Source organism: Orcinus orca, chromosome 8 (assembly GCF_937001465.1).
Source record: "Orcinus orca chromosome 8, mOrcOrc1.1, whole genome shotgun sequence".
In the NCBI taxonomy this organism is placed as follows: domain Eukaryota; kingdom Metazoa; phylum Chordata; class Mammalia; order Artiodactyla; family Delphinidae; genus Orcinus; species Orcinus orca.
Window position 1 is genome coordinate 93,568,640 of NC_064566.1, and position 14,049 is coordinate 93,582,688.

The following is a 14,049-nucleotide window of genomic DNA, read 5'->3' on the forward strand; positions in this document are numbered from 1 at the left end:
ATCAGTGTCAAAAACAAAGGGTATCCTAGCTGGACCACCTGAGTTATTTGCCCAGAGCTTTGAAAAGGAAAAAAGGAAGGAGTATTCTAAGCATGGGAAATGAGATTTGAGAAACAGAAGCAACCAAAGTGCATATTATTAACCTTGTGATTAGAGCAGAATATGAGGCAGAGTGTAGATGATTTGAGAACAGTCAGGGAAGGTTCGGGTTAGATGGAAGAGAAAACAAAACTGTAGGAAATATTCAGGTTTACCTGTCTACTCCATCCCAGCGATATCCAGGCCAGATATTAAACCTGTTGGGAGGAGGTGCTGGGCCACTGTAGCGAGGTCTCACTAATGACAGGAGAGGGAGAAAAGTTAGTTACCTACGTAATTCAAATCAGAGCTGGATGGCAGTGGGAAAAAATTTTTTTGTACAGAAGTATCTTGAGTTAAATCTAAATTCCCCAGTACAAGAAATCTGAAACTGTATGGGAAAGCCTTCTTTGCACATAGCTATGTATCATCACCCTACTGATTTTCTCTCTTCACGTAAGTCACCTCATTCTCTGAAGATTCCCAGAAGGCTCACCTTTCTTATTCTTGTCCTCCTTGGCCTTATTCTTCTTGATAAGCTTGGCCATGGGGTCCCCCTCTCTTTCTTTTTCTCTCAGCATCCGATCTAGATCTTCATCATCAATATAGCGGGCCAGAGGCTTTTGCATTTCCTTCATTGCATCCTCCACATTTTGTTGCTGCTGCCGGCTCTGTGCAAGCCTAGACAAAAAGAACCAGGAGTGTCTGTTATCCTGTTTAACATTTCCACTCTTACACTGAGATGTACTGCTACACTTGGAGAACCTCCTCTTTGCAGCAGCCTAGGCCAAATACTGAAAAAGGTAAAATTGTTGAATACCAACTGGAAGTGTGGAATATAACAGTATCTTAGGAAGGAGACTGAGGACACTGAATTTCCCATTCTTAAAAACAGCTTTGAAGGCAGAAGAATAGAGAAATGACTTCCTCCGGTCACTGCAGTCTTGTTTTTCCTTTCAGTGGTTCTCTTACCCTTTTCCCCACTGAGCATACAGCTCATCTCTCTCCGAGTCCTTCTGCGCTTTTCTCCTCTGCTCTAAACGTTCCAGTTTCAAATTCCTCTTACGACCAGACTTATCTCGAAATACGGTTTCAGCATACTGGAATTCAGCTGCAAAGGAAAATTATACTTTTAAAGATAAACACCAGGTATCAAAATCAGAAATAATATTCTAACAGCTGAAATCAACCACTTGGGGTTCTCATGCTAGATAAGAACTTTCACAGCCAGACTACTAGTAGTCCCTACCAACATCTAAGTGCATATTGGTAATGATCCTGAAAATTAATGTTTTTCAAGAAGGAAAAGAACCACTTGGACCCAATGAGAAGTTAAAATAATGCACAAAACCAGAGCTGAAATTTGACAGCAATTACAACTTTTAAATATCAAGTATAATAAGCTACATTAAAAAAAATAAAAGCTACAAGAGCCTCAACTGGTCTCTGCACTTTCACATTTTTACCTTCAAGTGCCACGGTCTCTTGGTCCCGTCTCTCGAGCTCCTGCAGCTCTCGCTGTATGTCAGTTAACACCAACCCAGTTTTAGCCCCAGAATACATGTGTGCAGCCTATGCAATGGAAAAGGGAGCATCCAACATTAATAAGATAATGCAGCAATAGACACCATGGGTATACACAGTTAGCTGTATTTTTGTCTGATAATCAGCAATAACCAAACCAAAAACTCTAGCTTTATATTCTTATTACCAACCACAGGATTCACAAAATAGACAAGAAATAAAACTGAATTTCATGGAAACTTAACAGTACTATCAAGCTTACGAGTAAACAGAAACACAAACCAACAATATGCTAAAGGGAAGGCTAAGCATCTGTATTTCTGACTTTACAGCATATAAACCGCACACATGAAGACTCTCAGGTCACCTGATCAGAAACCTCTATCAAGCTCTAAGCCCTCTGGTAGAGATCAACACTGATAAAATATTTCATTTAAATCACAAAGTCAAGCAGACCTAAGATCCTGAAATTGTGGCTATATTTCAGGATAATGACAAGATATAACCAAATCTAAACTTCTTACTAAACTCCACTCTGTATCAAGATAACAAACCAACCCACAATCAATGTATATACTTATATCCCAATATCCTTAAACAATGTGCTAAATTAAATTTGATTAATAGTAAATTGCCCATGGACTAAGCAGATACATAAAAATGTCAAGGAGTCCAGCTGAAACACAGACCTCACTCTGTTCCCCAAAAGAGAAGAACCCTACTTCCTGGGCTAGGGACAGGCTGGTCTACCCTACCAGGACCACATGGGCTACAGAGAAACTTACCTGAAACGTCTGTGTTAGAGGAAACGTGCACACCACAGGCTCTATCATTCTCTTTCTTAACCAACTCACTGGAATAACACCTTTTTTAAAATTTTTTTTATTTTTTATTTTTGGCTGCGTTGGGTCTTTGTTGCTGTGTGCAGGCTTTCTCTAATTAGGGCGAGTGGGGGCTACTCTTCATTGCGGTGCCCGGGCTTCTCATTGCAGTGGCTTCTCTTGTTGCGGAGCATGGGCTCTAGGCACGCAGGCTTCAGTAATTGCAGCACGTGGGCTCAGGAGTTGTGGCACACGGGCTTAGTTGCTCCACAGCATGTGGGATCTTCCCGGACCAGGGCCTGAACCCGTGTCCCCTGCATTGGCAGGCGGATTCTTAACCACTGCGCCACCAGGGAAGCTCTGGAATAACACTTCTTTACTAGTACTGGTGTTCTTTACAACACAATTACTCAGGGTTCATGCAGATTTGTTTTGCTAATTCAGGCTTCATCACAGATTTAAAATAATACAAAACACTTACTTCCCAGGCGATATGATTTCTAAAAGTCGTTTTATATTTTAAGCGCCTCTCTTTGAGCTCTGGAGACCTACAGTCCAATTTATAACAGCAGACTGCTTACACTAAATGCTTACTTTGTCCCAGGCACTGTGCTAAGAGCTTTACTTACTGACTCATTTAATTCCCACAAGAATCTTATGAAGTATGTACTACTATTATCCATATTTTAAAGATGAAGAAGCTGAGGCTTAGAGATATTATGTATCTTGCTCAAATCTCACAGATAGTACATATAAGAAGTACGATCCCAATATGTAACCTGTTTGACACAAGGTTCATGCTCCTAACTCCACTCTGTAAACTACATTCTCAGTTTATTCGTAAGAAAATAGGAAGTTTCTGTGGACCTATTAAAATGGGATTCATGGAACTGAGAGGATATAAAGGCAGAAGCTATTTAGGGAATCTGCTATTTGCAAGTTCACCCGGGCTGGGTTAGGCAGTCCTGACTTCAGAGAGAAGAAAAGAGCCCTAGAGGTCCCGTGAGCTAGATTTACTATGCTACTAAGAGTTACCTCTTGCTGCTTTGGCTTGGATCTCTGGGACTTGTACAGAGCTAGAAGACAGGCGTTATCTCTCTCTAAGAGAAGATATGGCTCCTGAAAATTCTTACCTTCTTTCCCAGAGGCTGACTCCTTCGAGGTGGAGACAGGTCAGAATCAGATGATTTGGCCCTCTGTTTCCTCCTTGGTGGAGAGAGGTCAGAATCAGAGTTCCAGTGCCTAGGTCTATTCCGTAGAGGTGACAGATCTGAATCAGAATCCCGGGGCCCTGAACTTTGTTTATGCCGTGGAGGAGAAAGATCTGAGTCAGAGGCTTTCCTACTGTCACTTGGGTAGGAAGAAGCATCCAACATGTGACTCTGATGTCTCCTGGGTGAAGAGCTTGTATGATATTTCCTATGGCTGGGGGAGGAGCCTGGAAATTAAACAGTGAAGTCTTTAATTCCCTTGGCAGAATCTAAAAAATGAATTTGTCAGGCTAATGTTCAATATTCATTTAGTCCTCTTGTGAGGAACTATCACCAACCTAAACACAATTATGAATGACATGGGAGAACAGCAAAGTGAAAGACAACTTTTAAAACCAATAGGCAGGATGTGGGGTTCTATTCCCAAGTTCCTAGCGACTGACTAGCATGTTGAGATCTCAACATACTCATCTGTGCCATATATATATATATATATATATATATTTTAGGTTATTAATCTGTTTTGAGTTTATTTTTGTGTATGGTGTTAGGGAGTGTTCTAACTTCTTTCTTTTACATGCAGCTGTCCAGTTTTCCCAGCACCACTTATTGAAGACTGTCTTTTTCTCCATTGTGTATCCTCGCCTCCTTTGTCATAGATTAGCTGACCACAGGGTGCGTGGGTTTATCTCTGGGCTTTCTATCCTGTTCCATTGATCTATATTTCTGTTTTTGTGCCAGTACCATATTGTCTTGATTTCTGTAGCTTTGTAGTATAGTCTGAAGTCAGGGAGTCTGATTCCTCCAGCTCCGTTTTTTTCCCTCAAGATTGCTTTGGCTATTCAGGGTCTTTTGTGTCTCCATACAAATTTTAAGATTTTTTGTTCTAGTTCTGTAAAAACTGCCACTGGTAATTTGATAGGGATTGCACTGAATCTGTAGATTGCTTTGGGTAGTACAGTCATTTTCAAAATATTGATTCTACCAATCCAAGAACATGGTATATTTCTCCATCTGTTTGTGTCACCTTTGATTTCTTTCATTAGTGTCTTACAGTTTTCTGAGTACAGGTCTTTGACCTACTTCGGTAGGTTTATTCCTAGGTATTTTATTCTTTTTGTTGCAATGGTGAATGGGATTGTATCCTTAATTTCTCTTCCTGATCTTTCGTTGCTAGTGTATAGGAATGCAAGAGATTTCTGTGCATCAATTTTGTATCCTGCAACTTTACCAAGTTCAATGATTAGCTCTAGTAGTTTTCTGGTGGCATGTTTAGGATTTTCTCTGTATAGTATCAAGTCATCTGCAAACAGTGACAGTTTTACCTCTTCTTTTCCAATGTGTATTCCTTTTATTTCTTTTTCTTCTCTGCTTGCCATGGCTAGGACTTCCAAAACTATGTTGAATAATAGTGGTGAGAGTGGACATCCTTGTCTTGTTCCTGATCTTAGAGGAAATGCTTTCAGTTTTTCACCACTGAGAATGATGTTTGCCGTGGGTTTGTCGTATACGGCCTTTATTATGTTGAGGTAGGTTCTTTCTATGCCCACTTTCTGGAGAGTTTTTATCATAAATGGGTGTGGAATTTTGTCGAAAGCTTTTCCTTCATCTATTGAGATGATCATACAGTTTTCCTTCTTCAATTTGTTAATATGGGGTATCACATTGATTGATTTGCGTAAATTGAAGAATCTTGCATCCCTGGGATAAATCCCACTTGATCGTGGTGTATGTTCCTTTTAATGTGCTGCTGGATTCTGTCTGCTAGTATTCTGTTGAGGATTTTTGCATCTATGTTCATCAGTGATATTGGCCTGTGGTTTTCTTTTTTTGTGACATCCTTGTCTGGTTTTGGTATCAGGGTGATGGTGGCCTTGTAGAATGAGTTTGGGAGTGTTCCTTCCTCTGCAATTTTTTGGAAGAGTTTGAGAAGGATGGGTATTAGCTCTTCTCTAAATGTTTGATAGAATTCACCTGTGAAGCCGTCTGGTCCTGGACTTTTGTTGGAAGATTTTTAATCACAGTTTCAATTTCATTACTTGTGATTGGTCTGTTCATATTTTCTAATTCTTCCTGGTTCAGTATTGGAAGGTTATATACCTTTCTAAGAATTTGTCCACTTCTTCCAGGTTGTCCATTTTATTGGCATGGAGTAGCCTTGTAGTAGTCTCTTATGATGCTCTGTATTTCTGCGGTGTCCATTGTAACTTCTTTTTCATTTCTAATTTTATTGATTTGAGTCCTCTCCCTCTTTCTCTTGATGAGTCTGGCTAAAGGTTTATCGATTTTATCTTCTCAAAGAACGAGCTTTTAGTTTTATTGATTTTTGCTATTGTTTTCTTTGTTTCTATTTCATTTATTTCTGCTCTGTTCTTTATGATTTCTTTCCTTCTACTAACATTGGGTTTCGTTTGTTCTTTCTCTAGTTCCTTTAGGTGTAAGGTTAGATTGTTTATTTGAGATTTTTCTTGTTTCCTGAGGTACGATTGCATTGCTATAAACTTCCCTCTTAGAACTGCTTTTGCTGCATCTCATAGGTTTTGGATCGTCGTGTTTTTGTTGTCACTTGTCTCTAGGTATTTTTTGATTTCCTCTTTGATTTCTTCAGTGATCTCTTGGTTTTTTAGTAATGTATTGTTTGCCTCCCTGTGTTTGTGTTTTTCACAGTTTTTTCCCTGTAATTTATTTCTAATCTCATAGCATTGTGGTCAGAAAAGATGCTTGATATGATTTCAATTTTCTTAAATTTACTGAGGTTTGATTTGTGACCCAAGATGTGATCTATCCTGGAGACTGTTCCGTGTGCACTTGAGAAGAAAGTGTAATCTGCTGTTTTTGGATGGAATGTCCTATAAATATCAATTAAATCTCTCTGGTCTATTGTGTTATTTAAAGATTGTTATTTCCTTATTAATTTTCTCTCTGGATGATCTGTCCATTGGTGTAAGTGAGGTGTTAAAGTCCCCCACTATTACTGTGTTACAGTCGATTTCCTCTTTTATAACTGTTAGCATTTGCCTAATGTACTGAGGTGCTCCTATGCTGGCTGCATATATATTTATAATTGTTATATCTTTTTCTTGGATTGATCCCTTGATCATTATGTAGTGTCCTTCCTTGTCTCTTGTAACATTCTTTATTTTAAAGTCTACTTTATCTGATATGAGTACTGCTACTCCAGCTTTCTTTTGATTTCCATTTGCATAGAATATCTTTTTCCATCCCCTCACTTTCATTCTGTATGTGTCCCTAGGTCTGAAGTGGGTCTCTTGTAGACATAGCATATATATGGGTCTTGTTTTTGTATCTATTCAGTGAGCCTGTGTCTTCTGGTTGGAGCATTTAGTCCATTCACATTTAAGGTAATTATCGATATGTATGTTCCTATTACCATTTTCTTAATTGTTTTGGGTTAGTTTTTGTAGGTCCTTTTCTTTTCTTGTGTTTCCCACTTACTGAATGAGATCCTTGCTGGGTAATCTTGGTTGTAGGTTCTTCCCTTTCATCACTTCAAATATATTGTGCCACTCCCTTCTGGCTTGTAGAGTTTCTGCTAAGAAATCAGCTGCTTAACCTTATGGGAGTTCCCTTGTATGTTATTTGTCATTTTTCCCTTGTTGCTTTCAATAATTTTTCTTTGTCTTTAATTTTTGTTAATTTGATTATTCTGTGTCTCGGCATGTTTCTCCTTGGGTTTATCCTGCCTGGGACTCTCTGCACTTCCTGGACTTGGGTGGCTATTTCCTTTCCCATGTTAGGGAAGTTTTCGACTATAATCTCTTCAAATATTTTCTCGGGTCCTTTCTCTCTTCTCCTTCTGTGACCCATATAATGCGAATGTTGTTGCCTTTAATGTCGTCCCAGAGGTCTCGTAGGTTGTCTTCATTTCTTTTCATTCTTTTTTCTTTATTCTGTTCTGCGGCAGTGAATTCCACCATTCTGTCTTCCAGGTCACTTATCCATTCTTCTGCCTCAGTTATTCTGCTATTGATCCCTTCTAGTGTATTTTTCATTTCAGTTATTGTACTGTTCATCTCTGCTTTTGTGTTCTTTAATTCTTCTAGGTGTTTGTTCCTGAATTCTTCTAGGTCTTTGTTAAACATTTCTTCCATCTCCTCGATCTTTGCCTCCATTCTTTTTCCAAGGTCCTGGATCATCTTCACTATCATTATTCTGAATTCTTTTTCTGGAAGGTTGCCTATCTCCACTTCACTTAGTTGTTTTTCTGGGGTTTTATCTTGTTGCTTCATCTGGTACATAGTCCTCTGCCTTTTCATTTTGTCTGTCTTTCTGTGAACGTGCTTTACATTCCACAGGCTGCAGAACTGTAGTTCTTCTTGCTTCTGCTGTCTGCCCTCTGGTGGATGAGGCTATCATCTGTGTCATATTTATCCATACAGAGAGTGGGCAAAAAACAAACTGCACTCAGGTCTCAGTGGTGTGGTGAAACTTAAAACTACCTGGATTATATTCTCATGTCCTCAGACTAAAGTATAAAAATGTATTTGAATTTAAAAATTAAAATAGTACCTAGGGACAAAAGATGGAGTAAACAAATTTCACCACACAGCTGTGAATCGTAGACATAAGCATCACAAATCACCTTCCCCAAAAGCAATCTGCAATACATATCAACAGTCCTAAAAGCACAGAACCCTCTGACCCAATAAATCCATTTCTATTGTACTTAGTTTCCTAGGAAACATATCTACAAGTACTTCAATTCCCCAGAAATCTATCTAGAAGTAGATAAGGAAATAATTCAGAACAGGGCAACAGTTTATGTATAAGGATGTTCATTATAGAATTATAAAAGAAAAGGTTTAGAAATAACCTAAAATGTGCAACATTAGGGAAATGGTTAAGTAAACACCAACATAAATTATATTAACAAAGAGATGTTTTACGACATGGGGAAGATAATGTTAAGTGTAAAACAACAGGCAAGATTACACATGCAATATGTATTTACTGCCTAGACAAGTCTCAACTACATCAGAAATGAAAAGAAAAAAAAAAAGACTAAAAGGACATTGGTTACAACACTAGCAGTGGCTGCCTCTGAATGACAGAATTTTGTATGACCTTTTTCTACATTTCTGCATTCTATACATGCAACAAACATGTATATAATATCTTTACATGAGGTGGGGAGAATAAACAAAAGGATATATAAAAATTTCCTCCCTGCTACTGTAAATTTTTAACTCTCCTCAGCCCAACCTGTCACCACTTCCCTCCAGTTTTTAAAACTTCTCCAAAGCTCCATTCTCATTTCTGAAGATCACAAATACCTAATAAAGCAACTAAAATGTCCAAAAGAAAGTGCCTCAGGAACAAGTGTCTCTCATGGACAATCAAATGCTCACCTTTAGAATCATGCTGCTTACTTCCAAAACGGGATTTTGCTTGCTTTTTCCGTGGAGGAGAGAGTTCCGAGTCATATTCATACTTGCTGTTCTTTGGGAGTGATAGATGAGAAGGTCCTGGCCCCTTCCGATGTGGAGAAGTTTTACTAGAACTTTCTGGGGCTTTACTGCTTTTGGTTCTGGGCAGTGAATGAGGGACATTAGAAGCCAAGTCAGGGGAATTATGACGGGCCCTCCTGAGCTGTGGTGTGTCCACAGAGTCAAGAGTCCTTCTAGGCTGAGCTGTGTCAGGGGAGCTGTTATGGGCCCTTCTGCGAGGAGAGTTATCTGAGGAATTGTGGTGGGCTCTCCTAGGTGGAGATGGATCTGGTGTGTCATGACGGGCCCTCCTAGGAGATACACCTGAAGAATGACGGTAAGGCTTCCTGATGGGAAAAGGATCTGGTGAATCATGACGGGCCCTCCTTGGGGGAGATGGGTCTGAGTCATGATGGGCCCTCCTGGGGGGAGATGGATCTGGGGAATCATGACAGACCCTCCTAGGAGGAGATGAATCCGGGGTATCGTGACGGACCCTCCTAGGAGATGACTCCGGGGTATCATGACGGACCCTCCTAGGACGCAATGAATCCGGGGTGTCATGACAGACCATCCTAGGAGGAGATGAATCCAGGGGGTCATGACGGACCCTCCTGGGAGGAGATGAATCCAGGGTGTCATAACAGACCCTTCTAGGAGGAGATGAATCCAGGGTGTCATGACGGACCCGCCTAGAAGGAGATGAATCCGGGGTATCATGACGGGAATGTCTGTGTGAGGGCAGATCTTCACTGTGGCCTAAACAGAAATAGCAAAAAGTCAGATTCCTACAAATGCTCTGTTCACCCCTGTAACCAAAGTTTCAAAAGATGCCCCAGCAGGATACATCTCAAAACTACTCAGAAAGCCCAAAAGGTATGCACAACTCTTACTTAGGGGTAGTAAACCAGCACTCATGTATATCCTAAGAATAATCTCTCATGTTTGCCTAACAAGTCATAAATCTGCAAAGTATTTTAAATGTATTTTTCATGTTACATCTTGTTAGGTAAGCAGGGCAGGTATCCTTGCTTTACAGACATGAAAACACAGACTCCAGGAAACTAAGTGATTTCTTACCTAGGGGTCATAGCTACTAAGATGAAGAGATAGGCTAGAACTCCAGCCTTCTAACCCCCAATCCAATGTTCTTCCCAAAACCTTATTTGTACAGAGTTCCCCATCAGAAGCTCCTACTGATATTTAGCCTAGATAATTCACAGTTTGTATCCACTCTTCTTTCAAAAGGCAAATTGACTAAATCTGTGCCACATCAAAATGAAATGCTGTTAACTATTTAATCCCTGCCATTATGCTCTTTATTAGAGTTGGGGAGAGCACCAGAAAGAAAGGATCCGCATTTACTGATCACCTACTGCATGCCCATTATTTATTATCTCATTTAATTCTCATAACAAGCCTAGGAGATAAACACTGTTATCCCTATTTTATAGATGAAGAAGTTGATACTCAGCAAGATTAAGTAGTTTGCCAAAGTGATCCTGCTAGTAAGTGGTGGAATGAATATCCAAATCCAGATTTGTTTGACTCCAGAGTCCATGTGCAATCTTTGAAAAGGAAAGCATTTGAGACTTTCAATATTCAAAGGCATAACAGAATGAAATGTTTATAGCAAATCAGGACAGTTCCAAAATCCAGTTTCTCTTCCCCCTCTATTTCTCATCACTGAGCTCCCTAAACAAAGAAAATACAAACACAAATAAAAGTTGGGTAGGACCCAATGAATACTTGTTAAATGGATGAATGAAACGAAGTCAGCTCCTTTACTCTGGAGAATAGGATCCTCTGACTGGAATCCACCCCTCAGAGAAAAGTACTGATATCTGTGGGGTACCTGACAGTAAGTCTAATCCACGAGGTTGATAAATTCCATGATATTTATAAAAAGGAAGTAAGGGTCAGAGATCAGTCAGGATATTTCCAGTAACCAATGGGCCAGTGAGGGTGAGGCAAATAAAAAACAACTATGCACGTTTATGTTTGTGTGTGTGTGTGTCTCTGTGTGTCACTTCCTAGACCTACAGATATGGAAATCAGAAGATTCTCTCTGAAAAAAAGATTGTGAAGAAGACTGGAAACACAGCCACACGATAAGGCAGAAAATAATAGATATGAGTGAACAGGATTCTGATAAAATAATACTGATAATAAAGTTTTTATTCATAAAACATAATAATAATGTACTAAAAATTGAGGCAAAGGTGGTCATTAACCAATAGCCAATTGTCACTTTTTTATGCATTTTTTTCTAATCATAGTTTTAGGATAATTAACCTAAAGGCATAAAGTATAACACAGAAAGAATAAATTCTGTTTAGGAGTTAATTCTTCTACACTCCATATGTGAAAGGGAACAAGCATCAAGGGTAAACAGGAGTTAACTATCAAGACGCAAGATCCTTCCTTATGTGAGAATGGAACAGAGAGGGTAAAAATCAGCACTCTTCCACTGGCCACACAGAGCCCAAATGACTGCTGGGACCAGGGCTGTGACTCACTGGGACCAAGTATTTCTTAGTCTGTGTCCCTTAGTAAGCAGACCTACCACCAAGTTTTTGGAAAAGGGGAAATGACTGCTAAGCCCCAAGTGATGATTTACCAAAGAGCAGTAGGCTGTAAGAATCAAATACCTATTAGAAATTCAAGAAATATGTCTTAATGGCAACTCTTTGTGCTGGGCAGAGGGAATACTAGGGCAAGTAAGACTAGGTCTCATTTCTGCTCAGACATAACAAATGTCCTTTACCAAACTCTCAAGAACTCAAAAAATGTTTTAAATAGATAGTTAAATTACTAGCCTAGGGAGAGGGTGTAGAGTGGCAAATGGAGGATAATGTGCTGCAAAATACCAATAATTAAGGGAAGAACAAAGAAAGATTTATTAATACAAAAAGAGAAGATAGAAAACATTGATCCTTGGCCCATACATGTGTCACTTCAACCTGGTAGAGGACAGAGGTTGCTTTAGTCTCCAAATTCTGTTCCTCAGATTCTGATAAACTCCTCCAAATATATACTAAGTGCTCTCCTATTCTGGGCCAGAAAGGAGTGGGTGCTGAAAGACACCCAAATGAGTCACTTCCTGACCTCAGTAACCCTAAAACCAAAATATAAGAAAAAGTGGAATACTTGGTCTCTCAGTTCTCATATCTTACTACCTCTGAATAAGTTCCGAATTCTTTTTCACTATATTTTTCAGGATCGGTGACACACTAAAATAAACTATGCATTCATCTAAAAAGAAAAGTGTAGGATAGAAAAAAAAGGCTTCCCTCAAATCCAACAATACATAAAAAGGATCATACACCATGATCAAGCATGATCAAGTTGGATGCAATCCAAGGTCACAAAGGATGGTTCAACATACACAAATCAAATCAATCAGTGTGATACACCACATTAACAAAAGGAAAGACAGAAACACATGATCGGGCTTCCCTGGTGGTGCAGTGGTTGAGAGTCCGCCTGCCGATACAGGGGACACGGGTTCGTGCCCCGGTCCAGGAAGATCCCACATGCCACGGAGCGGCTGGGCCCGTGAGCCATGGCTGCTGAGCCTGCGCGTCCGGAGCCTGTGCTCCACAATGGGAGAGGCCACAACAGTGAGAGGCCCGCGTACCGCAAAAACAAAAACGAAAACAAAAAAAAAAAAAAAATGATCGTTTCAGTAGACAAAGAAAACGCATTTGACAAAATCCAACACCCATTCATGACAAAAACTCTCACCAAAGTGGGTAGAGAGGGGACATATCTCAACATAATAAAAGCCATTTATGACAAACCCATAGCCAACTGTCACTTTTGTTATGCATTTTTTTTCTAATCAGAATTTTAGGATAATTAACCTAAAGGCAGAAAGTATAATACTTTTTTTTTCCTACTATATATCACAGGGAACTATATTCAATATCCTGTAATAAACCATAATGGAAAGCAATATAAAAAAGAATGTATATATAATTGAATCACTCTGCTGTACAGCAGGAATTAACACAACACTGTAAATCAACTATACTTCAATTAAAAAAAAAAAAGACACTTCTGAGTAAGAGATGAGTAACCATCAGGAAGAACAATTCAAAAGTTTTACACAGGGCTTCCCTGGTGGTGCAGTGGTTGAGAGTCCGCCTGCCGATGCAGGGGACATGGGTTCGTGCCCCGGTCCAGGAAGATCCCACATGCCATGGAGCGGCTGGGCCCGTGAGCCATGGCCGCTGAGCCTGCGCGTCCGGAGCCTGTGCTCTGCAGTGGGAGAGGCCACAGCAGTGAGAGGCCCGTGTACCGCAAAAAAAAAAAAAAAAAAGTTTTACACAGAGATAATACTTTAAGTAAGAATTATAAAATATAAAAGTCTCTACAAAGGCCCCCCAGGCTATGTAGTTCAAATGTCAAAAGATCTAAAGCTGTCTCCATTCAGTGGGCCTGATTTGTATGAAAAAGCAAATATGCAGTTTTCATGTAAAGAAATAAACATATTGTGTCTTGATGTGAACCAGATAGCAATGCTATTTTGCAGTTCACATTTTCTAGCTCAGCAAATCATTTACACACAGGATTATATTCATATTGAAAAGAATCTTTTGTCTAGGTGATATGATTACCTTTGATAACTGGCACTTACTTCATAGCCAATGGAGCTATAATACTCAACAGTGAAAAACTGAAAGCTTTCCCCCTAAATTCAGGAAAAAGACAAGGATGCTCACTCTCACCACTTCTATTCAACACAGTATTAGAAGTCCTAGCCACAGCAATCAGACAAGAAAAAGAAATAAAACCTATCTAAACTGGAAAGAAAAAATAAAACTGTGACATGATACTCTACATAGACAACCCTAAAGCCACCACACAAAAATGATTAGAACTAATAAATGAATTCAGCAAGATAGCAGGATATAAGATTAATATACAGATATCTGTTGCATTTCTTTTACACTAACAATGAAA

The 14,049-nt window shown here is 39.5% G+C and overlaps 1 protein-coding gene across 2 annotated transcripts in view; it reads right to left on the reverse strand.

Annotated features, from left to right (window-relative positions):
• Nucleotides 1-14,049, reverse strand: part of BUD13 (BUD13 homolog) — a 34,081-nt gene that overhangs the window by 11,633 nt on the left and 8,399 nt on the right. Inside the window, exons 4-9 of one of the 2 annotated variants that reach the window (XM_012534300.3) lie at nt 9,004-9,840; nt 3,557-3,861; nt 1,545-1,650; nt 1,051-1,189; nt 575-759; nt 255-336 (exon numbers count right to left, since the gene is read on the reverse strand). In XM_012534300.3, coding sequence (XP_012389754.1) covers nt 255-336; nt 575-759; nt 1,051-1,189; nt 1,545-1,650; nt 3,557-3,861; nt 9,004-9,840 — 1,654 coding nt within the window. The remainder of the gene's footprint in view (nt 1-254; nt 337-574; nt 760-1,050; nt 1,190-1,544; nt 1,651-3,556; nt 3,862-9,003; nt 9,841-14,049) is intronic. The other variant, XM_033434550.2, reaches the window with a different exon arrangement.